General features: G+C 37.6%; 1 protein-coding gene across 1 annotated transcript in view; it reads right to left on the bottom strand.

Moving 5' to 3' along the window:
* LOC112634300 (pregnancy zone protein) overlaps nucleotides 1-27,340 on the bottom strand; it is a 58,579-nt gene that overhangs the window by 28,854 nt on the left and 2,385 nt on the right. The window contains exons 2-15 of the mRNA XM_025401532.1: nucleotides 25,138-25,321; nucleotides 23,938-24,097; nucleotides 23,728-23,780; nucleotides 22,742-22,762; nucleotides 22,307-22,475; nucleotides 21,788-21,872; nucleotides 18,827-18,938; nucleotides 18,387-18,501; nucleotides 18,139-18,248; nucleotides 16,133-16,294; nucleotides 14,561-14,788; nucleotides 14,241-14,304; nucleotides 4,193-4,335; nucleotides 3,205-3,354 (exon numbers count right to left, since the gene is read on the bottom strand). Of these exons, the coding sequence (XP_025257317.1) occupies nucleotides 3,205-3,354; nucleotides 4,193-4,335; nucleotides 14,241-14,304; nucleotides 14,561-14,788; nucleotides 16,133-16,294; nucleotides 18,139-18,248; nucleotides 18,387-18,501; nucleotides 18,827-18,938; nucleotides 21,788-21,872; nucleotides 22,307-22,475; nucleotides 22,742-22,762; nucleotides 23,728-23,780; nucleotides 23,938-24,097; nucleotides 25,138-25,321 (1,756 nt within the window). The remainder of the gene's footprint in view (nucleotides 1-3,204; nucleotides 3,355-4,192; nucleotides 4,336-14,240; nucleotides 14,305-14,560; nucleotides 14,789-16,132; nucleotides 16,295-18,138; nucleotides 18,249-18,386; nucleotides 18,502-18,826; nucleotides 18,939-21,787; nucleotides 21,873-22,306; nucleotides 22,476-22,741; nucleotides 22,763-23,727; nucleotides 23,781-23,937; nucleotides 24,098-25,137; nucleotides 25,322-27,340) is intronic.

Genomic DNA, 27,340 nt, shown 5'->3' with positions numbered 1-27,340 from the left:
CTCAGAGAGAGGATCGAGTATATTCTACATGTGAGAGCTCATGTATTTCTGGGGATCAGAGGTCAGGCTGTGGAGATAGCTTCCAGAATTGCCCACAACAGTCTCTGCCTCCTGGTATTCACGCCCTAACATTGTTCATCCCACAATGAACAGGGTTGACCTCTATAGCCAATGGGATATTGTGGAAATGAGGGGACATGACTTTCAGGCCTAGGTCATAAAAGATACTGCAACTTTAGCACTCTTTGGAACACATTAGCTCTCTTGGATCACATGCTCTGGAGAACTGTTGCCACGTTATGGGGACACCAGCAGCCCTAGGACCTCTGTGTGGTGAGGAACCGAGGCCTCCTGCTGATAGCGTTCGAGAAACCTGTCTTGGAAGCAGATCTTCCAACCTTTGTCAAGCTGTCAGGTGACTGCAGCTTTGGCCACCATGTTAATCACAATCACGACAGGTCACAAGCTAGACCCACCTGGCTAAGCTGCTCTGAATTCCTGACTCACAGAAACCACATGTGATAATAAATGTTTATTGTTTTAAGCCACTAGGTTTTGAAGAAAATTGTTATGCAGCAGTAGGTAGCTAACACAAACACCCTTTCTACTTCTTTATGTATTTACCTTTGTTTTTGAGTAGAATTAAGTAGGTACATAAATGAACATGTATTATTTATATTAGGTGAACTAATGATTTCTATTATTATTCAAAGCGACTGAGCTTAAAGGTTTCTATAATTCATCATCTGAAATCTTCAGTTACGTTCATAATTCCTTCTCACTTCCACAACACTCCAAGTTTACCAAACCTTACTGAAGTGACTGTTAAATGTATATGACTAAACAGAATAAGACAGACATAAACTTTTCAGAGGTAGACTAAATTCCTGTACTACCTGCTGAAATTAATAGCTTAGAATAGACTGCCATAAATACAGAGTGTAAAAATAATAGGCATATTTCCAAAGAAAGCACTCAGAGAGATAGTTTTCTTGTATCAGGTTAACTTCTTGATGTTGTTTCCTCTAACTAAAATACAGAAATATAGTCATTGTCTCTTGCATAATAATTATTATGCTATGAGGAGATATATCAAATATATATCAAATACAAATCAAGATCAAGAAAAATTTTGATTACAGCAATCTCCCCGATCTGTGGTTTTGGTTTCCAAGATTTCCATTATCTGTGGTCAACTGTGATCCAAAAATGTTAAACGGAAAATTCAGAAATAAACGATTCATAAGTTTTAAATTGCTGCCATTCTGAGCAACATGATGAACTCTCACACTTTCCTGCTTCATCCTGCTCGGGACATGAATCCTCCGTTTTTCCAGTGGATCCATACTGTAGCCACTCCCTGCCCCTTAGTCACCTAGAATCCTGTTACAAGGTTGTCACAGTATCACAGTGCTTGTGTTCAAGTCACCCTTATTTTACTTTATCATGGCCCCAATGCACCAGAGTACTGAGGCTGGCAATTCGGAGGTGAAAGAGAAGCCATTAAGGTGCTTCCTTTAGGCGAAAAGGTGAACGGTTCTTCCACTTGATAAGGAAATAAAAAATGATGTATGCTGAGGTTGCTAAGATCTACGGTAAGAATGAATCTTCTATCCATGAAACTGTGAAGAAGGAAAAAGAAAATCATGCTTGTTTTGCTGTGACATCTCAAACTACAAAAATTATGGCTACAGTACGTGGTAAGTGCTTCCTTAAGATGGAAAAGGCATTAAATTTGTGGGTGGAAGACAGGAACATAAACGTATTCCGACTGATGGCCATTGGGTTCAGTGCTATCCACAGTTTCAGACATCCACTGGAGGTCTTGAGACACACCCCTGCAGATCGGGGGGCACTAGTGGATATGCTCCAACCTGAAGAATGTTAATTTTGATAATTAAAAGTAGGACAAGGGTCTCGGATATAGTTATCTCAGAGTTTAACATTTTAATAGACATGAAGTAGAAACTAGAACAAACAAAAGAAACTTTCGTATTACTAATTTACCAAGCAACATTGAAAGGTAATAATACCTCCCAGATACATAAGTCAATTGACCCTTTTAAATGGTGATTCATGAGGCAGTTAAAGCTATCAAATTTCTCATAACTTTTTATCAATGATCAAATCATAATATTATTTTTTCTTGCGTTATGTTAAAAATTCCAAATATGAGTAATCTAGTTTTAAATAGGTTAGACAAGTAGTTTCTGAACTTTTCCCTTCCTTCTGATAATTGTTCTTCAAAAACCCCATACTAGACAGTATTTTCTCCAAATGGCAATAATTAACAAATGTTCACCGTTTATTTTGCTGAGCCACCTATAGCCTTTTTTAATCGCCTCTCTCTAAGGACGAGGACTGTGATACGTTTCCTTCTGTTTTCCCAGCTTCTACAACAGATCTAGCATGTAGTAAGCTTGAAATAATAATAATAATAATAATAATAAATAAATTATCACAACATGCCAAATGTTAACCCCATGAATTAATATAACTATAGTAAAGAGAAGAGAATTAAAATTTTAGTCTGTGAATCAACATTGCTAACAAAGGTGTAGTATGTCATTTTCTAAAAGTAGACAATAATTTGTAAATCACTGATTACCACTTTCACAGATGCCAACAACTCTACAGACATAAATAGTTAGATCTGTTAAAAGGTACATGACTTCCCTTATGTTTGCAGGCATTAATTTTATAACAAGCTTACCTACTTCAGTGACCAAAAGTGATTCTATTTAGACAGGATCCAAATTATCTATTACTTGGGCAACACTCTTTTAAACACGACTATCACATAAGTGGGGAATCTTAAAATACAGCTTTCATGAAGATCACTGTAAGACATTAATAACTGAGGTTAAGACTTGATTCTTTACAGAAATAGAAGCTGTGTCATAGAAGGAATTATACTTGCAGGCAGATTCAGAATTTCAGAATCACATCTCAGCTTATGCCACTTATCTTGAACAAATCTCTCAACTATTCTGAATCCTCTTTTCTCATCTTAAAATGGGACTATTACTCTCCGTAATGTTGGGCAGATTAAGCGAGAAAACCTATATGAGACAGCTTGAGAAACTGTCAAGTACTCAGCAAGTGGGAGGTATTTTTACTGTTACATTTTACTCTCAACAGAGGCTTCCTGCTCTGAGCCTCTGGAACGGCCCTTCCGGGTCCCCAAGACTGCTGGAAACTCACTGAGGACGCGGAGAGCTCAGCCTCAGGCTTCATGAGCAGCATGCTTTGGTCCACAGCACGAAGGGCGCAGAGGGACTGCGGAGCAGCTTCTACTCGCAGGTGGGCGTGTGAGGCTGGGGGACTTTGTGCTGGGCTGAAGCTCAAATCCACCTGTGGGAAATGAAGGGAACGTCAATTAGCGTTTTCCCTACTTCTGTGATCTTGCAGTCACCTGCATCTCCTAAGTCACCCTTATATTCCATTCATATGACTATGTTGGTGATGTCAGTCAGAAACCTATTTTTATATGTTTCCTTCACTTTAAAAATAGAAAATAATTTGTAAATCACTTATTACCCCAATCACAGATCCCAACAACTCTAGAGACATAAATAGTTAGATCTGTTAAAAGGTACATGACTTCCCTTATGTTTGTAAGTATTAATTTTATAACAAGCTTACCTACTGCAGTGACCAAAAGTGATGCTATTTAGACAGGATCCAAATTATCTAATACTTTGGCAACACATTAATTTATTCACTCTTTTAAACATGACTAGCACATAGGTGGGGACTCTTAACAAAATATAGCTTCTCAGTAGCTTAGTCTTGTCCTAAGGAGACAACTGAGGCAGAATAAGGATAGATATCTTGTTTGATTTTTAGATGGCCATCTTTATCTCTGACACATGATAAGGTAATCCTAGGTGTTTGCACTTATTCTTCAGGCTTTGGGAACTTTTGAGTCTTAGCATTTTACATACTCACACAATTGAATCAGCAGAGAAGAGCATCATGAACACAAAACTGATCGTATTTTATTTGGTAGCAGCTTTGTGTAATTGAAAAAGTACTGTATTAGATGCCTAGAAATTCAGGTCTGCCGTAAACTTGTTGGGAACTGTTGGGCAACTCGTTTTACTTTTCTGGACTCAGCTTTCTCTGGGGTAAAATAGATGGCTCCTACAGTATCATTTGTGTTCTTTTAATTTTCTGTTAAATCACTCACCTTGTTGGCTAGACAGTTTTCAATCTCAAACTTTTCAGAGTCTCCAATAACTTCTCCATCTGGTAAAATGGTGAAGATGAACATTCGTGCAATGGGGGCAATGTCTGACTCCACAGGGAAGGATAAGGCAAAACTGCCTTTCACTGGAACATGGAGAGAGTGAGACAAAATGGTCATAAGTCCGGACACTATTGCTTGGTCTTATTCAGTTTAGAACTGTGTCCATTCATTCAATGGCTTAATCTCTCTACATGCCATTAGTTATTTGGTGAAATTAGTAGGCCAATGTCTCCCTTCAGAACTTTAATTATAGCAGAAGTTAACAAAGTTCCATTCACTCACATCTTTTTTATTTGATATGCCACTTAACTGTTGCCTAAATCAATTAAATACCAATAGCTCCAGATTTTCTGCATATATATGTGACAACTAGTTTGTTTACATTTCAAACTATAGGTGATTCTCAATTTAAATATAGAGCTATAACTTGTAAGATATAATGAGTTTATTTTGTAATATATGACTTTTAAAAAGTTCTGTATGTAAAAAAAAAGTTCCTACTAATTGAATTTCTTAAAAGAATATTTCATGCTTGGAGTTTTCATTGCAGCATTAAACTCTTATAAGTACATTAGCATATTTCTACTGGAAGTATTAAATGGTGCCAGATAACACTTCAGAAAATACATTACATGTTAAAGAAGGGTAAAGGGCCACCAGGTAGTTACAAAAGGACAACAACAAAGGTTCCATTTTCTGAATGGTCCACTGGTGACTTGAGTAGATGGCCCACATTTAGTTGAATAACAGTAATTATAAAACCATGAGAGACTTAATGACAGCAAAGTTTCTGAGACCTCGGTACATAAAGAAAGGACAGATACCATCTGGCATTGTTTCCACATCTTCCTTTTCTCTACATCCTCCTGTTCCAGATTCCCACCTATATGGCTTTAAATTCTGGTGCTTCCAAGTTCTTTTCCAGTAACATATTCTTGGTGCAGTTAGGCAATACGTAGGATAACAGAGTCTCTAGACATTGTTGAAACTCCAAATAATGTAGGACTAGGACAATTATAATTGCAGAAGAACTATAATTGATTTTGTTTTTTTCTTAACCATATGTGTTAAAAATTAAGTCTAATATCCTTAGGAATATTTTATGATGTATAATATCAGGATGAACAAGGCTAGCTATCTAATACACAACATGAAGACTGTAGTTAATAAAATGGCACTATATTTTAGATTTTTGCCAAATGAGTACATTTTAGCTGTTCTTGCCACACACACACACACAAAAATGAGTAAGTAAGTGAGATAATGGCCATGTTACTTTGTATCACTATAGTAGTCATTTTATTATCTATATGTGTCCCATAACATTATGCTGTACATCTTAAATAAATGTAATTTTTTTTGAGACAGGATCTTGCTCTGTTGCCCAGGCTGGAATGCAGTGGTGCAGTCATAGCTCACTGCAGCCTCAAATTTCTGGGCTCAAGTGATTGTACTGCCTCAGCCTCCCCAGTAGCTGGGACTATAGGTGCACAACACCATGTTTGGCTAATTTTTCATATATTTTTGTAGAGATAGGGTCTTGCTCTGTAGCCCAGACTGGTCCCAAACTCCTGGGTTCAAGCAATCCTCCCAAAATGCTGCAATTACAGGCAGCAGCCACTGTGCCTGGCCAAAATTTACTTTTTAAAAATGATTGTATTAAAGCCCTGAGATAGGTGGTGCTCAATTAAAAACTGTTTTAACTCTATGTAGAACATGGAAATTTTCCAACTTTATGCAAATTTTACTTTAGCGTAACAGTACTTATTATTTTATATCACTATGTGTTTATACTGCAAAGCTCTTAAGTTTGGGAAGAAAGGAAGTCTAAAATATCCTTAAGGCAGCGTCATGCCATTCGTATTTCTCTTCAGTTGGACAGATCAAGTTTTAGCTCAGACCTCAGAAAGGAAATAAGTTCCCCTTCTAAAAGGAAGGAAGCCCTTCTATCACTGTGTCTTGAGTTCAACAAGGAAGGTGGGGTAGATCGAAATGTCATAAAAACAGAAAAAAAAATTATAGTGACTTTATGGCAAAGAATAGTGGCAGGAAATTAAAGCTTTTAATAATAAAATTTGCCAGCACCTGTGTGTGCGTGCACCCTGCCTTGCCACTGCTGGCAGCGTGAGTGTACTCCATCCCCCCTACCCCTACCACACCACCACTGACATCAGAGCATTGGCAGACACTAAGCTCACCAACCCCAGCCCTACCAGCACCCTGCCCGTGCACTGGAGCTGCCAGTGCAAAACTAGGCACAAAACACACAAACCCACCCCTAGCCATGTGCAGACACTGCCACCAGCATGAATGCACACAAAAGGTTCATATAGTCCTGCACCCACTAGTGTCCCATCCCCATGCTAACACCACCATCACTGCAAATGCATGCGCAGTTGCTGGTGGGGATCCCCCAATCCCCTGAGTCATACTGCTGTGACCACTGCTATGAATGCCTGCACAAAGGCCAGGAACCTGGCACCTGCTAGCACCCTGCCACAGCTGATGAGCGTGCACCCCACCACCCTGCCACTGCCGTGCTGCTGGTACATGTGAATGAGGAGGGATCCCACTGCTACCGTCCTGCAAAGTGCTTTGGCTGACATCACCCATGGGAGTGTTGTGACCAGGGGTCTGGGAGCACTTTGGTCCCTTCAGTGCAGCATGTTCCCAACCTCGAGGAGCCAGAGAACAAAGCTGGAGCCAGATACCCGTCCCCCGGAGTTACAGCAGGCAATCCAGGAGTCCTGAGCTGAGCCTTGCCCCTTCCTGCCTCCACTGCCCCTGAATCTTCTGGTAACAAAGTCAGTTGACTGAACCCACCTTATATCACAATCAAACTCCCAAGGTCATCGAATAGGATAAAAGGAAAAAATCAAAACAACAGCAATTTTTAAGACTGAAGGAACATCAGCCCACAAAGATGAGAAAGAACCAGCACAAGGACTCTGATAACTCGAAAAGCCAGAGCATCTTCTTTCTTCCAAATGATCACACCAGTTCTCCAGCAAGGGTTGTTAACTGGGCTGAAATGGCTGAAATGACAGAAATAGAATTCAGAATATAGATAGGAATGAAGATCATTGAGATTCAGGAGAATGTTGAAATCCAATCTAAGGAAGCTAAGAATCACAATAAAATGATGCAGGAGCTGACAAACAAAATAGCCAGTAAAGAAAAGAACATAACCAACCTGATAGAGCTGAACAACAGTCTACAAGAATTTCATAATGCAATCACAAGTATTAACAGCACAACAGACCAAGCTGAGGAAAGAATCTCAGAGCTACAAGATTAACTTTCTGAAATACAATAGTCAGACAAGAATAAAGACAAAAGAATGAAAAAGAATGAACAAAGCCTCTTAGAAATATGGGATTATGTATGTAAAAAGACTGAATCTACAATTCACTGGTGTCCCTGAAAGAGATGAGCATAATGAAAGCAACTTGGAAAACATATTTTAGGATATCATCCACATGAACTTCCCCTACTAGCTAGAGAGGCCAAATTCAAATTCAGGAAATGTAGAGAACCTCAAAATATACTTCACAAGAAGGTCATCCCCAAGACACATAATCATCAGATTCACCAAGGTTGAAATGAAAGAAAAAAAAATGTTAAGGCAACTAGAGAGAAAGGACAAGTCATCTACAAAGGGAAGCCCATCAGACTAACAGTGGGTCTCTTAGCAGACACCCTACAAGCCATAAGATACTGGGGGCCTATATTCAACATTAATATTTTTTTATTTATTTACTTATTTATTTTTAGATGGAGTCTCACTCTGTCACCAGACTGGAGTGCAGTAGTGCAATCTCAGCTCACTGCAACATCCACCTCCCAGGTTCAAGAAATTCTGCTGCCTCAGCCTCCTGAGTAGCTGGGACTACAGACATGCACCACCACACCCAGCTAATTTTTGTATTTTTAGTAGAGATGGGATTTCACCATGTTGGCCAGGATGGTCTTGATCTCCTGACCTTGTGATCCACCCACCTCGGCCTCCCAAAGTGCTGGGATTACAGGCATAAACCACTGTGCCCAGCCAACATTCTTAAAGAAAAGAAATTCCAACCAAGAATTTCATATTGGGCCAAACTAAATGTCATAAATGAAGGAGAAATAAGATCCTTCTCAGACAAGGAAATGCTGAAGGAGTTTGTTACCACCAGACCCATCTAACAAGAGCTCCAGAAAAAAGCACTAAATATAAAAAGGAAAGACTATTACCAGCCAGTACAAAAACACACTGAAGTACACAGACCAGTGACACTATAAAGCAATTACACAAACAAGTTGACAAACAGCTAACAACATGATGACAGATTCAAATTCACACATCTCAATATTAACCTCGAATGTAAACAGACTTAATGCCCCAATTAAGAGGCACAGAGTGGCAAGCCGGATGAGGAAGCAAGACCTAGTGGTACGCTGTCTTTAAGAGACCCATCTCACATGCAGTGACACCCATAGGCTGAAGACAAAGGGAAGGAGAAAAAACTGCCAAGCAAATGGAAAATACAAAAAAGCAGGGGTTGCCAAATGCCCATCAATGATAGACTGTATAAAGAAAATGTGGCACATAAACACCATGGAATACTACGCAGCCATAAAAAAGGAAGAGTTCATGTCCTTTGCAGGGACATGGATGAAGCTGGAAACCATCATTCTCAGCAAAGTAACAGAAGAACAGAAAACCAAACACCACATCTCACTCATAAGTGGGAGTTGAACAATGAGAATACATGGACACAGGGAGGGGAACGTCACACACTGGGGCCTGTTGGAGGGTGGGGGACTGGGGGAGGGATAGCATTAGGAGAAATACCTAATGTAGATGATGGGCTGATGGGTGCAGCAAACCACCATGGCACATATACCTATGTAACAAACCTGCACATTCTGCACATGTACCCCAGAACTTAAAGTATAATAAAAAGAAAAAAGCAGAGGTTGCAATACTAATTTCAGACAAAACAGACTTTAAACTAAGAAAGGTTAAAAAAAAAAAAAGACAAAGAAGGGAATTACATAATGGTAAAGGGTTTAATTCAACAAGAAGACCTAACTAAACAAAATCTATATGTACCCAACACAGGAGCACACAGATTCATAAAACAAGTTTCTAGAGACCTTCAAAGAGACTTAGACTCCTACACAACAATATTGAGAAAAGTCAACACTCCACTGACAGTATTAGACAGATCATCAAGGCAGAAAATTAACAAAGACATTTGGGATCTGAACTCAGCACTGGACCAAAATGGATCTGATAGACATCTACAAAACTATCCACCTCAAAACAATAACATATACATTCTTCTCAACTGCACATGGCACTACTCTAAAATCAATCACACAATCAGACATAAAACAATTCTCAGCAAATTAAAAAAACAAAACCTTACACTCCACACTCTCGGACTACCATGTGATTAAAATAGAGTTCAATAAGAAGAAAATCACTCAAAACCATACAATTACATAGAAATTAAACAACCTGCTCCTGCATGACTTTTGGGCAAATAATGAAGTTTAGGCAGAAATCAGGAAGTTCTTTGAAACTAATGAGAACAAAGATAAAACATACCAGAATTTGTGGGACACAGCTAAGGCAGTGTTAAGAGGGAAACTTATAGCACTAAATATCCACATCAAAAAGTTAGAAAGATCTCGACAATGTCACATCACAACTAAAAGAACTAGTGGGTCAGCTGTGCTGTGCAGGGGATCCATGCTACATCCTAATCACTACTTGCCCTTCAGAACCTGAAAGTTACAGCAATGGAAGCTTCAAGACAGAAAAAATGGCAGCCAGCCTCTCCCTCTGTGAGCTCTGTCCCAGGGAAATGTAGAGTTGCTACCAGCCTGAAAACCCTGATGGGGGTGAGGGGGTAGTGGCTGCAGTCCCAGGTTGTGGGGTTGCCCCCAATGAGGAGAAGTGGGACTCACATAAAAAATAGTCTGACCAAACATCCTTGGTGAACATTGATGCAAAAATCCTCAACAAAATATTTGCAAACCAATATTCTTGATGAACATCGATGTGAAAATCCTCAATAAAATACTGGCAAACTGAATCCAGCAGCACCTCAAAAAGCTTAGACACCTTGATCAAGTAGACTTCATCCCTGTGGTGCAAGGTTGGTTCAACATGTGCATATCAATAGATGTAATTCATCATATAAGCAGAACTAATGACAAAAATAAGATTATCTCATCAGATGTGGAAAATGATTTTAGTAGAATTCAACACCTCTTTGTGTTAAAAACTCCCAATAAACTAGATATTAAAAGAACACACCTCAAAATAATCATAACCATCTATGACAAACCCACAGCCAACATCATACTGACTGGGAAAAAGCTGGAAGCATTCTCCTTAAAAACTGGCACAAGACAAGGATGCTCTCTCTCACCACTCCTATTCAACACAGTATTAGAAGTCCTAGCCAGAACAGCCGGGCAAGACAAAGAAATAAAGGGCATCCAAATAGGAAGAGAGGAAGTCAAACTATTCCCGTTTGCAGACGACATGATTCTATATCTAGAAAACCCCATAGTCTTGGCCCAAAAGCTCCTTAAGCTGAAAAATGATGTTAGCAAAATTTCAGGATACAAAATCAATGTACAAAAATGACTAGCATTCCTATACACCAACAACAGCCAAGCCAAAAGGCAAATCAGGAATGCAATCCCATTCACAATTGTCACAAAAAGAATAAAATATCGAGAAATACAGCTAACCAGGGAGGTGAAAGATCTCTGCAATGAGAATTATAAAACACTGCTCAAAGAAATCAGAGATGACACAAGCAAATGGAAAAATATTCCATGCTCATAGATAGGAAGAATCAATATCGTGAAAATGGTCATATTGCCCAAAGCAATTTGTAGATTTAATGCTTTTCCTATAAAACTACCAATGACATCCTTCACAGACCTAGATAAAACTATTTTAAAATTTATATGGAACTAAAAAGAGAGCCCCAAATAGCCAAGGCAACCCTAAGCAAAAAGAACAAAGGAGGAGGCATCACACTACCCAACTTCAAACTATACTACAGTGCTACAGTTACCAGAACAGCATAGTACTGGTACAAAAACAGACACACAAATCAATGGAGCAGAATACAGAGACCAGAAATAATGCTGCACACCCACAACCATCTGATCTTCAACAAAGCTGACAAACACAAGGAGAGAACTCCCTATTCAATAAATGGTGCTGAGATAACTGGCTAGCCATGGGCAGAAGATTGAAACTGGATCTCCTCCTTACACAATATACAAAAATCAACTCAAGATGAGTTAAAGACTTAAATGTAAAACCAAAAAGTATACAAACTCTGGAAGACAACCTAGGCAATACCATTCTGGACACAGGAATTGCAAAGGTTTCATGAAGAAGACACTAAAAACAATCTCAACAAATGCAAACATTGACAAATGGGATCTAATTAACCTAAAGAGCTTCTGCACAGCAAAAGAAACTATCAATAGAGTAAACAGACAGCTTAGAGAATGAGAGAAAACTTTTGCAAACTGTGCATCCGATAAAGGTCTAATATCCAGCATCTATATAGAATTTAAACAAATTTACAAGGAGAAAACAAACCACCACATTAAAAAGTGAGCAAACAACACAAATAAACACTTTTCAAAAGAAGATACACACGTGGCCAACAAGCGAATGAAAAAAAGCTCAATACCACTGAATATCAGAGAAATGCAAATCAAAACCACAATGAGATTATCATCTCACATCAGTCAGAATGGCTATTATTAAAAGTCAAAAAATAACAGATGTTGGCAAAGTTGTGGAGAATACAGAATGCTTATACATTGTTGGTGGGAATGTAAATTAGTTCAGCCATTGTGGAAAGCAGTGTGGTGATTCCTCAAAGAGCTAAAAACAGAACTATCATTTGACCCAAGAATCCCAGTACTGGGTATATATCCAAAGGAATATAAATCATTCTGTCATAAAGACACATGCACACGTATGTTCATTGCAACCCTATTCACAATAGCGAAGACATGGAATCAACCTAAATGCCCATCAGTGGAAGACTGGATAAAGAAAATGTGGTACATATACACCATGAAACTATGCAGCCCTAAAAAGGAATGCTATCACGTCCTTTGCAGGAGCATAGATGGAGCTAGAGGCTATTATTCTTAGCAAAATAATGCAGGAACAGAAAACCAAATATTGCATGTTCTCGGTTATAAGTGGGAGCTAAATCATGAGAACATAATGGATACAAAGAGGAGGACAACACACAGTGGGGCCTATCTGAGGTCGGAGGGTAGGAGGAGGGAGAGCAGAAGACATTGAGGCCTATTGGAGGGTGGAGGGTGGGTGGAGAAAGAGGATCAGAAAAAATGACTATTGGGTAGTAGGCTTAGAACCTGGGTAATGAAATAATCTGTACAACAAATTCCTGTGACACGAGTTTACCTATATTACAAACCTGCACATGAACCCTTCAAACCTAAAATAAAAGTTAAAAAATAAAAATAATAAATAATAAAATTTGAGAAGGCTTCATTATTTAAAATCTGAAATCTGAAAATTAAATAGGCAAATAGTTTAGGAAATAATAATTTGGACAGTATGAAGAATAGTGTGAAAAGAGAACAGGCTGAGGAAGCTCAACTTCGACAATTTGAAAAGTTTTAAAAAGTTGAATTTAGACAAATGGTGAATAAAATTTGTTCTTTTACCACAGAGGTATAAGGGCTTTCAATAATTCTTTGGTGAAGAGTAAATCGGTAATTAATAACTATTAAAATATGTGGTTAAAATCGTTTTATGATGAAACAATTGTGATTTAATTAGCTACATTGAGAAATTTTTTCCAATTGTTGACTCAGCTACTTTCAATAAAATTTTGTGGCAACTTCACAAAGTGAATGATTAAATAACTATTCCTCATTTTACTACATAGAGATTTTTATACAGACTCTTCCTGCTATGAATAAAATTCAAATTGAAATATTATAAAAGAAAAAATCAAATAAATGTTTTAAAACCTTCAATTATTTCTGCGAATGTGATACATAGACCAGTATTAGAAGAAAATTATTCAACAAAAATTGAAGAGGAACAATGTACACAGTGGGATCCACTCTGTATATCTATCTCTACACTAGTATTGGGGAAAAAACTGATATTCAAAACTGGCAGCAGTTTTTAATGTTTAATTAAAATAATTATTATTAGAGTACTGATTAATAACTTGTAAATTTTAACTTTCTCAAAATTGTTTCGATTTTCAAAACTGAAAAATAAATGTTAAAAATTGATATTTTATGTTTCCAACTTAGCAGGAAGAGAAACCACAAAAACAGAAAACTTTAGGCATGGAACAAATCCTAATGGTTATTAAGTTTAGCTCACGGATGTGGTGGAAACTGGTACAATGTTTGCCTTAGTTTAGGTTAATTACAAAAATGTTCATAGGTTCTCTTTTCAGTGGTTTAACCTCTACATTATTTGACTTAGAATAGAAAACAATCTTGGTTCCCTAGGCCTCAATTTATTTTTGAAGTGAATCCAACTTCACATATAAAGTACTCATGGCCTGGCACAAGAAAAAAAAAAAAAAAATCTATCACCTTTCTTCCTTCCCATTTCCCATGATAATTACTCTTTTCTTCTCTGCAATATTAACATAATCAATGTACACTTTATTGGGGGTGGAGATGAATAGAAGGAAGCTTTTTAATTTTACTGTGAGAAGAAACAAACGAAAGTGAAAAACTTAGCAGAGTGACTGATACAGAGTAGACAATCAAATTTATCTGTTGACTGTTGAATTTAAAAATGCCAGAGAGTCATAAGACGAGTATGTTCCTGCATGTCCTCCTTACTGTGAAGGGGTGATGGAAATGATTTCCCATTTGTGAACTGTCACTGAGGGAAGGGTAAGGATGTGTTAGCGGAGCAAGGAGAGATGAATCTGAGGATACTCACTGTCTCCTGACTCCACAGGCAGAGTGTGCGTTCCAGATCTGACGATGCCTCCCTTAGCCATGATCTGAAATGAAGAAACAGTAAAGGAACTTTTCTTGAGCTGGACACAGTTCTCAGCATTCTGTTCCCCACGTGACCCACTTTCAGTTGTCAAATCTCTGCCGGAGAGAATCAACCTCAAGAAAACTCACGGAATGAAGGACGCACAACAAGAACGCAAAGCGGTTGTGTGCAAGTAGTTTATTCTGACATTCCTGAGCCTACTGACCACTTTTGTCCTACTGATAAGCTGCAATTGTATTCCATGGCCTCATTCTTACCAGGTAATGGAAACTGAGCTCCGATAGCTCTCCCACAGCCTGAATATTCAGTATATAGTGTGCCCTGATACTCTGTGTGTGGCCACAGGGCAGGGTACCAGCCACAGGCTCCAGGTGAATGTAACTCCCACTTAAGGAGAAAACATGATTTGCAGTGTGCTGAGCGCCCTGGTGGTCTTCTGTTACCCATGAATAGTGAAAACACAAGTTGGGATGCACAGTGTAAACCTGAGTAAACAGAAAAACAAAGAAAGGATATCGTCTTGAAATTCTTCACCTTAGCTTCTCACCAAAATGAATAGTTACAGCTGTGTCTTCCGCTCTAAAATACACTATGGCTTTCCCTCATAGTGGCTGACAGCCAAATGAATGAATTTTTCAGCCTCCCAACATTCAAATATTAAAAGGAAATCATCCACAAATTTATCTCTGTTGCCCCGATTCTGCTAACTTGTTACTACTTTGACATTTTCCTCCTGCCCCTCAAAACTAGAGGAAAAATGACATCCCAATGAGAATGATAAATAACTCAAACAAGTGGAAAAGGGATTTTTCAGAATTAGAATTGCCTCATAAATTGGCTTAATTGAAATTAGGTTTTGTATTAATATAACATTCTATTACCTTATGAGCTTCAAAATTAATTATAGTAATCCTAGTAAATTAGCATTTATGCCTCTTATCATTATTGTGACTTCCAACCTTTAAGACCCATGTGATTTCTGAAACTTTAAGCCTGGCAGATATTATTTAGAGCACAATTCGATTTCCCTTGTGGTAACTGCTCCTTAGCTTTCTTCAGAGTGCACTTATTTTTTTCTAAATTTATTAGGCATATCTTATGGACTCTTCTATTTGTTCTAATAAAGTTCCTACTTAAAAAAACCTTTTGCGCCTAAACACATCATACTAATAATGTACAGATCTGTCAACTCTATGAAAATAGGAACTTTTAAAGTGTAGGGACACGATTTAGTCACCTTTTAAATCCTAGGGACAGCAAGTGTCTATCACATAGAAAACATTAAAATCATTACATATTTTTGAGCTGAATTAACATGTGAACACTGAGAAGCAGAAATAATTTATATGCTATTTACACTGAAATCCATAAACTAGTCTTTTATCACTTATTTGAGATAACAAGCATGAAAACTTTTTAGCTATAGAAATCTCTTGATCATCATCATTAGACAATTTATATTAAGAGTCTGTGTGTGTGTGTGATCACTTTACAAAATTTCTAAGTAGACATGGGAACAGTAACATAAAACCAATTACATGAATTACTGAAGCAGCTGATCTTGTCCAAGACCCAAATCAAATAAGATTTTTTTCATAATATATAAAATGTTACAGATAATGATAGTAAAATTATCAGGCACTTCTGTAGTGTCTTTTCTAATGCCTGTATATTTTTTTCATGAAATTCTATTATCCTCAACTTTATAACCTCAAAGTTAGATATCTTCTTATTTCTCACTCTTAAATGCAATCTGTATGTTTCTTCCGAATATATCTCTGTTCCTAATGTTTCTTCTTGTCCTCAGAGGTTTGTCTTTCTGTACTTACCTGGACAAAAAGTTTATTAGCCAAGATATGGGTAGTATTTATTGAAAACTGTGCAAGACCCTGTTCATTGGTGGTTGCATTGGAGAAATAATTGGCTTCACTCGCAGAGATGAAGATGAGTTTATTGGGGATGGGCACACCTTTCCCATCCACCAGAAGCACCTAAAAAAGAAAAGTACTTGATAGCTGATGTGAATAACACCCAGAGAGGCCTGAACTCATGTGAACAATGCTTTTGCTGCTATAACTAAAACAACCCACCTCCCCCTCAAAAAAAAAAAACCCACCAAACCTTTATATTTATGACAAAATGTTTCCTTCCATTTGGATCCTCATGTCCTGCATAGCTTATCTACGAAACTTTGCAGTATTTCCATTAAAGTCAGGGAGATTTTTAATAACTACAACATGCCACTTAATATGCACTTGGAATAGGAATAACAGAAATGAATTTAAACTGGCTGTTTTTCCCTTTTCACATAGATGGAGGCTAGAATGATTGGCTGTGTACTGAACTCTACTAGCTAAAAAAAGTTACTTAACTTCTCTGTGCTTCAGTTTTCCACCTTCATTAAAAGGTGGATAATAGTTGTGCCTCCTTCATTTGGTAGTGTTGAAGATTAAATAATTATTTAAAAATACATTAGAGGAGTAGGGCGGTTATAGTTTTTCAATAATCCATTGTGATTTTAAAACAGCCAGAAGAGAATAACTTGAATTTTTAGCAAAAAAAAGGACAAATACTTAAGGTGATGAATATCTCAATTATGCTGATTGAATCTTCACAAATTATTTGAATGTATTACATAATCACATGTACTCTCCAAAGTTGATACTATGATGTATCAATTTTTTAAAAAATTAAAGTAATAAAAATACATCAGAAGATATTTGGTGTATGATAATTATTCCACAAATGTTAGTTAATAACATTATTATCTCCTGCAACAAACCACCTAAGAAAATCCACATGAGAATGTTTTCTTCCCTTCCCTTCCCTCCCCTTCCCCTCCCCTCCCTTCCCCCTTCCCCTCCCCTCCCTTCCCCATTCCCCTCCCCTCCCCACCCCTCCCCTCCCCTTCCCTTCCCTTCCCTTTTTTCCTTCTTTTCCTTTTCCTTCCCCTTTCCTTCTTTGTTTTCTTTCATAACAGGTCTTGCTCTGTTGCCCAGGCTGGAGTACAGTGGTGCCATTATAACTTACAACAACATCGAAGCTCTGGGCTCAAGAGATCCTCCCACCTCAGCTTCCCAAGTAGCTGGGACTGCAGGTGCATGCCACCAGCCCACTGCTAATTTTTCTTTTTTTTTTTTTTGTAGAGGCAGAGTCTTACTATGTTGCCAGGGCTGATTTAGAACTCTCAGCCTCAGAAGATCCTCCCTCCTTGGCCTCTCAAAGTGCTGGGATTATAAGCATGAGCCACTATGCCTGGCCAAATGTCTCAATTTACTAATTATAAAACTGGTAAAATTAATTATTAATATGAATAACATTAATATTTTATTTGTTTTATTGTTGTTAAAATATATGTTAACCATATAAACAATATAATAATAATAACCATGAAATGCACACTATTTTAATACCTATGCCTAAAATTAAAGACTTATTTGTTTATGTCAAAAGAGAACAACAGATAGAAAAAGGACACTGACAGCCATAAATGTTACAAATTCTGAAAATTCTGATGCTGCCTGAGTCATGACAGAAATATCATTTATTCTAAACTGGATGAAAGAAGAGGTTTGATATAATAACTAAGTCACATTACATTAAGTATCTTTATTAGCTACATATTAAAATAGTATCTCTGATTCTCATAATCATTTAATATGTGTCTGTTCGTTTCATCAGTGATATTTAGAAAGGAAAATATTTCCCCTTGGTTTCATAGTTTTGGTCATATTAATTAACTGATAACACTCATCAAGTGTGGGCTACATCATTGTGTCCTGTGCTTAGGTGTAACTGGGCACTTTGCTTACCTGTGCATTACAATATATCCTACCTGTCCAAAAAAGGGGATTCCTTGTCTAAAGTGTGAATCCACTTTCACAAATATGAGTTTGGATGCAATGTTTGTGATTTCACTGATCCCGTTTGCAGTGACTACCAGATCTGAAAAATAGAAAGAGTCAGTACTTTTAGAAGTTACTTTAGTCATAAAATTTCTTTCTTACAAATGACCCTTATTTTGTTATGGAAAGTAAACTAATGTTTATTGTTTTATTCCCTACATTCATTCATTACTCACACCTGTTCCCTCTTCTCTGATCCTGGCTTCCACTCTAAGCTTCATTTCAAAGCCCATATTTTTAATCTGGAGCATTTTGGTGTGTACTTGTTGGGTGACGCAGCCATTGCTGTTGAGCTGAGAAAAATGCCGAAAACAATAAATGTCAAACTGATTAAGATCAATAGTCACTCAATCTATTCTTCTCTCTCTAATGACAAGAAAACCTTTTTTTGCATTAAGTATGTTAATTGATCTTCAAGAACTTAATACTCATATCTGCCTTGTAACCTCCAAAGTTAGTCATCCAAATGAGAATCTTGCTGACTAAGAACAGAAATTTCTTTTTTGGTGGGGGATATTTTGGGACAGGCTTGTCCTGATGCCCTCTTTCTAGTTAGTAAAATGGAGTCTCACTGGTTGTAAACAGCGATAGCACTGAGGGAGAATACCGCCTACTAACCTGTTGACTGAATTCCTCACAGACCTCGTGCTTATCACAGTTAGGAACATGAAATAATTTTCTACACAGGCTCACAGTTGCAAGTCCTGGGACAGGTTTCCCATAGGTGTATCTGGCACATGAGAAATAAATCAGGAATTGAGAATGGCTATTTGCATTTTCCACTACCACTCCTCCACAGAACTGCTCCTCTTTAGAGTTCCCCACACATCTTTATCATCTGGCTGCCCACCGAGTAGCAACCTGTCTGGAAAATGTCTCCCTCAGGAAATGTTATGCATTAAAACCTTTGCAACTTGACTGCACTGTAGCACCACATTCTCTTTGGGATTAAATATATGTAATATATTTATATCTACATATTTGTATAGATATCTGTATGTTTATATAAATATCTATATATTTAGATATATAGATTTATATATTTATATACGATTTATATATTTATACATTTATATCTATATATGTATAGATATCTATATATCTATATATAAACATAGATATCTATACAAATATATACATATAAACATATAAATATTTAATACATATATTAAATATATATTAATATATATTAAATATGTAAATATATATATTTAATCCCAAAGAGAATGTGGTGCTACAGTGCAGTCATATATATATGCAAACTATATATATATGTTTTTCCTTTGGCCAGGTGCAGTGGCTCATGCCTGCAATCCCAACACTTTGAGAAGCCATGAAGAAGGATCACTTGAGGCCAAAAGTTCCCGAACTAGCATGGGTAACATAGCAGGACCCAGTCTCTACACAATTTTTAAAAAGATTAGCCAGGTATGGTGACATGCACCTGTAGTCCTAGCTACTTAGGAGGTTTAGGCGGGAGATTCACATGAGCCCAGGAGTTTGAGGCTACAATGAGCTAAGCTTATGCCACTGCACTCCAGCCTGGGTAAGAGACTCTATTAAAAAAAATTTCTTCCTTTTAACCTATTTCTTACCTATCTTTCTTTTTTATTTTGTTTTGATAATATCAAAGCTTATTCTGTATACCAAGTGAGCAAATGTAATGACAAATTGAATAAAAATAAGTACATAATAACTCAGCAAATCTAACACAAAATGCACAGACACACACACACACACGTGCACTTACACACATGCACAGAGAAGGGAAGGGAGAGAGAGGGAGAAAAAGAATCCTAGGAACACCATGAGGCATGTAAATACAAAATAATTTGTGGGGTTATATGTGTGTGCACGTGTTATATTAGTCCTTTCTCTCATTAGATAATAGGTAATAGAATAATACGCAAAAATTTTGTTTTGGACATTGGTTTTCTTTCCTATTTGCAAATGGTTCTGAAATTACTTCAAATACAAAGATAGAATCAAAGCAGCTTATTCTGAAACCCTTCTCCAAGATCTAGATATCTGCACTACGGCACTATTAAGTTAGACACATAACTCCTTGGCCACTGCTCTGAGGCTGAAATGAGGCAGAGACCTAGGAGTTTTGGTGTTTCTGGTATATAATATTTAGGCTGGCATATTCCTTCACCCTACATGCTGCCTCTGGGACTGTTTGTTTGTAGGCAATCAGTTTTGCTTCTCCAGGTTAAAAGGAACCGTAAGAGGTATCTGTAATCACAGAGGGCAACGGTGGAAAGGAACCTCATAGGTAAGGTTCATGCCCTCTGTCTACTGCTTGAGAGATGGAGGCACAGAGAAGCAGCAGAATGCCTAGTTAAAATAGTAAGTTCTGGTAGGGGAGGCACACTCATCACTGCCGATTCTGAGTCTAGTACCCTTTGTAATCATGACATCAGTCACTGGGTCGTTCATATTATGTTTAAGTCACTTCTATAAAATCCTAATCATTGGCTTTTGCCCAGTAATTGTGACCTGTGATCTTTAGGCTTCTCTTTCACATACTTAGTCCATCGTATCAGCTCATCCCCTTTCCTCAATGACAGGATTAGTATTTATGGTATACATATGAAGAAAAAGAGAAAGTGAAATTGCCTGGAGTAGAAAATTCTGGGGGAGAGATTATTTCAGGTTATTAAACAATTTGTTCTACCATTGCACTATTTCTAGTTGTTAAACAATTATTCTATCAAAAAGATCAATGTAAAACATTCAGTGTATCCTCTTAAAATTGCCAAGAAGAAAGATTAGGCATCATTAATTCAATGTTCCATGAGAAAACAAACAGGCAGCTCCTGCAAGCAAGACATCTAGAGGCCAACTGATAATCTTCAGTGAAATGTCATCAAAAAGGAAGTTATAAACTTTTAAACCTCTATGACATTTATAGATTCCTATGGCTTGCTTTAAAATATTAGACCTAAAAAACTACTGTAGGGGAGGATATGGGGCAAAAAGAACCTGGCAAATTTTATAATTTTATAAAAGTAGGTGATAGGTACATGAAATTGTACTTTACTGCTCTGTTAACTTTTGCACGTGATTGAAATTTTCCATTGTAGAGAGTTTGGAAAAAAACAAAAGGTATTTAGGAGTCATAATAACCAAAACCAATAGATGAACACCCAGCTTTATGAGACAGTTTTTAGGACAATTGAAGATACTTGACTGTAAACTTGGAATTCGTTTTGGAAAACTACTTTTAATTTTGTTAAGTGAGCATGGTGTCATGGAAGTGGAAAATGTCTGTATTTCAGAGGTACATACTACTGCGTGTACAGAAAAATATCATGATCTTTGTGATTTATCCTAAAATGTTAAAGCAAAATATATGATGAAACAATACAGAAAGATGTTTATTGTTAAATCATAATTAAGGGTGTTTTTATTCTTTTATGTATTTGAACATTTTAATAGTAAGTCATCAAATAAAGAGAAGTCAATGGAGTAATATTATAAAAGTGCTAACGGAAAATAAATTTATAATTTTGTACGTACATAATCACTCAAAATTGAGGCAAATATAACATTTTAGATAAAAACAATATAACTCACTTTCCACATACTGTTATGTTCACTTTTTCATCCACAATACTGATTATCTTTGGCACCTGAACTTTGACCTCAAACTTGGGAAGCACTGTTAATAGAGATAATATGAATAAAGAATGTTGGTAAACGTTTATTGGAAATACAAATAATTTCAGTATGTCTATAATTTTTCCCAAAATAATACCCTGGATGTTTCCAATGTATCCACCTTAAGATGGTAAGGTTTAACAATTCGTGCAGAATCTAACTGACTTCTCGAGCACAGCAGATCTCAGTGACACGAACAAATGATGGTGGTTTCACTGAAATAAGAAGTTTCGTACTTGGCAAAGCATAATTTGCTACTGAAAATCAGCAAGCTCTTATGAGCTTCTGTGTTCACACAGTCCTAATGGTCTTAGAAGCAGGTGTGTCTGACTCTACTGCAAGTTCAACATACCTATGGGAAATTCAAAGGATCTAAGTGAGCTCACACACTAGGAACCAAAATGTCACGCCTGTTTCATCTTCCATAATCCATACCGAATTCCTCCACGGTGAAGGGGTGCTCTATCCTTCCGCCTGATTCTGTCTGTACCACCACCTTGTAGGAGCCCTGAATGGGCTCTGATGAAAGGGGAAAGGACAATTGATTGAGGCCACCCTCTAGCGTGAGATTCTGCCATTGTGCAATTCGGTTTCTTCTTGGGTTCTGAAGGGAAACAAGCAGCACGGGCAGTAATCATTTAGTCACAGTAATCATTGAGCATCTCAAATGATTTTGAAGGTGATAATTAGCATTGCCTCTGGAAAGACAAATACAGAGGGAAGAGAAAATGCAATCAACCTGACAACTGGGAGTAGGAGGAATTCAGATCTGAAAGTTCTCAGAGTAGTTCATCTGTCTGAAGTTTTATCAGAACCTCCTACTCTCTAAAAGTACTAAGTTCCTTATAAGATACTTTTTCTGATACTTACCTCAAGGTATATCAGTGGAATCTGTATGAAAAGTGGAAAGAAGAGATGTGATTAGAATTCCAGCAAAGGCTACAATTTCAGACTTGCGATCAAACAGCATAGTGAGGAAGAATACTATCTGTAGCTAAATTCAACAAGAAACATCACAGAACTGGATAAAATCTCAGGGAAATTATTAAATAGTTCTGGGATGAGCACACACAATATATTCAATAATTAGTATGTGTTGCCATTTCCCTGAAAATTATTATTGGTGAATGATATTATTGAATCTTTAAGTATTAATATTATTTGGAAAGTAAACTTCTCCTAGTGAGTAATATGACTGTACTGCTTCCTTTCATAAATTGGGAAATAGATATTAATAGAGTTATATGTCATTGTGATTTAGACCTAACAGAAAGAGAATTCCCAGAATCATTTGGTTGAAAGTAAACCAAGAATATTTATTCTAATTTCAATATTGTCTATTTTCTACCTATTAAAAGCAGCTTTGTTCCTTTGCACTAATATTGAAGGTGAGTTGAAAAAAGGGAAATTCAACTAGCATAAAAAAGTGTTTGTGTCTATTTCTATGCTATATGTATAGAATATATAATAAAATTATAATATAGTCTATTGTATATACCTAGATATTCATAAAAGTATAATTCTTTGTTGCTTTTTAAATCATAAATTCCTTGAAAGTATCAATATGAAAAGTGCCTTTTTTCTTATGTTTCTTTAGTATTCTTAATGTAGTGTGTTCAGAGCAACAAATGCAGCTATTACCGGACTGGTTAACTACTGTTATAAGAGAAAGAACTTTCTCATCTCTTGTCCCTCAATTTTTGTCTTGTGTAAGACTGCAAATCCGTGCTGAGGCTGGAGCCAAGTTCAAAAACAAGTGTGTTTCATCCTCTCGCTTTTCTTGTACCTTTCTACCTCACTCTGGGTGCGTATTCCCACTCTACCCCTCACCCAAACCACAGATAGTGGATGCTTACCAGTTCATTTCGAGGGCGAAAATTTTCATCCACGGAGACAACACGGAATCTTACTGGAAAAGTAGTTCTCTGATAAGATTCAGACATGATAAAGCAGGTAATTTGGGTAATAAGACAGGAGGCTATGGGGCTAGGATAATGGAGACTTTGGCGGCTCAGGTGGCCCTTCCTTCTCAGTGTTGCCCCAAACGGTGGAATTTCCCTACTTACCTGTCTGTTCTGGTTTATAGACGGGTTTGTCTGTCTGGACAAAGACCAGACTTTGAGTGTTCTTTACCAGAACTGTGTTCCTCTTCCTGAAATCTTGCGTAGGCCCCTTTATCCGGATGCTAAGGAATGCCACCTCTGAAGAGGCTGAGATCCTTGGGAGCTGAAAAGCGAAGGATTTTTTGCTGCTGAGGAACTGTGCAGTCTTCTCCCTCTGCATTCTTCTGTCATTGTTATTTCCTATCTCTCCTTCAGCTTCACCAAGAAGGAAGGTATGACTATTTCTCCAGAAGTAAGAGTGAAGATGTTAATGTGAGATAGAGGAACTGTATCAGTAAGAGTGGCCATCAATAGAACCCAGATCTCCATGGAATTCACCTAGAGCTCTAGCTATTAAATTAGATGCCTTTTAACTGAGTATCTGTATTCATAAGGAATGGAGAGAAACATCTCTGAAAAAATATGGGAGAGCATAGGAGCTGAGTATCCCAAGTTAGGCAACTTTAAAGAGGTCCTAGGTGTTTGCTTAGAGTATCCTGCATGCACAAAAAATTATGTGGCATGCAAAGTTTTTATCATGAAATTTTCATATGCTCTATTTCTCGGCAATGTCCAGCCCCGTCCTTAAAGAGACAGTTACAATCAAAACTAGAAAACTCCTCTAAGTCATGAAACTTTTGTGGGCAAAAGGATTATTATTTATAAATGAAGTTTAGAAGAGTATTTCTCCCTTACTCTGGTAAAAAATGCTTTGTTCCTTAATAGTTGAAAAAGTCACTTTTTTTTTTTCTTTCTGAGACGGAGTCTCGCTCTGTCGCCCAGGCTGGAGTGCAGTGGCGCGATCTTGGCTCACTGCAAGCTCCGCCTCCCGGGTTCACACCATTCTCCTGCCTCAGCGTCCCGAGTAGCTGGGACTACAGGCGCCCGCCACCACGCCCGGCTCATTTTTTGTATTTTTAGTAGAGACGGGGTTTCACCGTGTTAGCCAGGATGGTCTGGATCTGCTGACCTCGTGATCTGCCCGCCTTGGCTTCCCAAAGTGCTGGGATTACAGGCGTGAGCCACCGCGCCCAGCCCCTGATGTCCTAACTACATTCTTAAAGTCATTCCTTGGGATTGCACACCAGAGCTCCATCACCATGACTTATAGAACTCAATAAAATGTATCAAGCAGGGACAGCCAGCTGGCACCATAGCACTCACAGTGAAGACGACACAGTGGAATAAGTCCTTCTCCGCCACTAGGTCAGTGAAGAGGCTCCTGTTTTCCCCGCCAGACTCTAAGGAAGCACTTACAGTCACTGTCTCGTTCAGGTGGCTCAGAAGGACACAGCCCTTCTCAGGGGCCTCAGTGTGGAGCAGGGAGGGGACCAGCACCATATACTGCCTGGGAAAGGAAGAAGTGTAAATTAGAGAAAAACTGATGATGGTAAGCGTTTTCATTCATAAATGTGTTTTCATAACAATATGTATTCATTGGTGCAATCAGTTTTATTCCAAAAGTCAATGGACTAAAAACAATACAATGGAGGTTCTGTCACACAGATCGGCACAAACATTTTATCTTTTACTCATCAGTCATGCCTCAGCCACACAATCTGGAGCCACTCAACACTGGAGAGTGCTTTCCAAGATGTTACAATGTCACCAGCATTCCTGGCTTTAAAGAGCAATCTGAACTCTTTAAACTTTAACTTTGAACTTCAAAAAGTATCTGAATTCTTGAATATATATCCATAACACACACACGTAAATAATAAATTGGGAGTGATTATTCATTTTAAAAAGGACTTACATTAAAATCTGTCTAGATAAACATCACTTTGGAATGAACACCATGACTAGATTTACAAAAATTTAGCTGAAAGAACTTCAGTAAGCATATATCACTACACAAAACAGCACATGTGTATATTGTGAAATCATTTCCTTAATATCAGCAACACTGAAAAAAAGTATTTGCTGTTTCTCTTAGGCTCCTCAGATACAGCTCAAAGTCAATATGTTATCAACAAGTTTGAAAATCTTGTCAATTATTTACATGTACAACTCCCCACCACACACACACTACACAAACACACACTGTATTTTATTATAATTTGCCTTTATGCTTAATTTCTTGAGGCAACAACATTAATAATTTAATATTAGTATGTCCACGTTTATAAATATATGTTTGTTTCAGAATCACATGGGTGGATAGGTTATCTTTTTCATTAAAAAAAAAAAAAAAAACAGGTTCAGGCTGGGAGCAGTGGCTTATACCTAATTCCCAGCACTTTGGGAGGCTGAGGCAGGAGACTCACTTGAGGCCAGGAGTTTGAGAACAACCTGGGGGCAACATTGTGAGGCCTCCCCCCGCCATCTCTACAAAAATCAAAATAAAAAGTTTAGCCAGGTTTGGTTGTGTGGTGGCGCATGCCTGTAGTCCCAGTTACTCAGGAGCCTGAGGCAAGAAGGATCACTTAAGCCCAGAAGGTCAAGGCTACAGTGAGCTATGATCGCACCAATGCTTTCCAGCCTGGGTGACAGAGTAAGACTCTGTCTAAAAAAGAAAAGAAAAGAAAAGTTTATGTGAGTACTAAAAGTACATATTATTTTGAAAAGTCTTGCCTTTTTTATTTAAATTGTTTAGTGTTTTCAGTTTTTCAGAGGCACAGGCAATTTCTTGTGTAAACCTCACATTCTTGCCTTAGCTTTATTGATGAGTGTCCTTTGTCTCTAATGCCCTCCACGCCATATTTTCCTGTCACTTTCCAGAAGACTGCAACTCAATATAATCTCTCCACACTCTGAACTCCTATGGGCTGAAAGAGAATGTGTTTCTGTTGTTGCTTTTTTTGAGTATCTGCCACACGACAGGAATTGTTAAGCGGTCTGTGTATTAAGCCATTTAATCTTCCCAGCAATGCTGTAAGGTACACACATGATACTCTCCAGGTTCCTGAAAGCTAAAACATGAGATCCTCATCAGTCCTCAAAACTTGAATACATAACAGAAGGATAAAATCCTTGCCCCCATGCCAAATCAGTAAATCATGATGAAAATCTAACTCCTCAAAGCTTTAACGATTCAACGATTCACGATTCAATGTCTGCAGGGTTAAGCCATTTGTAGAGTAAATTCGCGAGTAAAAACTATTATTTTCTGATATTATTTTACTACCCTTACCTTTCCATTGGCAACATAAACTCTTACCTTTTAAATTGTTTTCTGGACAGGCAGTTTGACACAAGAAACCCAATATTATTACTTTACAAAATTAATAGGTGTGAGACTTGGAGGAGAGGATCCAAGGATAATTGAGTTGTGGAATCTGGAACTCAGATTTGGTTTCCTCATCCTCCACATAGTCTGCTCCAGCACAACAGTGTTGCTACATGTGTTTTAAAGTATTCCTGTGTA

The sequence above is a fragment of the Theropithecus gelada genome, chromosome 11 (assembly GCF_003255815.1).
Source record: "Theropithecus gelada isolate Dixy chromosome 11, Tgel_1.0, whole genome shotgun sequence".
Taxonomy (NCBI): Eukaryota; Metazoa; Chordata; class Mammalia; order Primates; family Cercopithecidae; genus Theropithecus; species Theropithecus gelada.
This window is presented reverse-complemented; position numbering and strand designations above follow the sequence as displayed.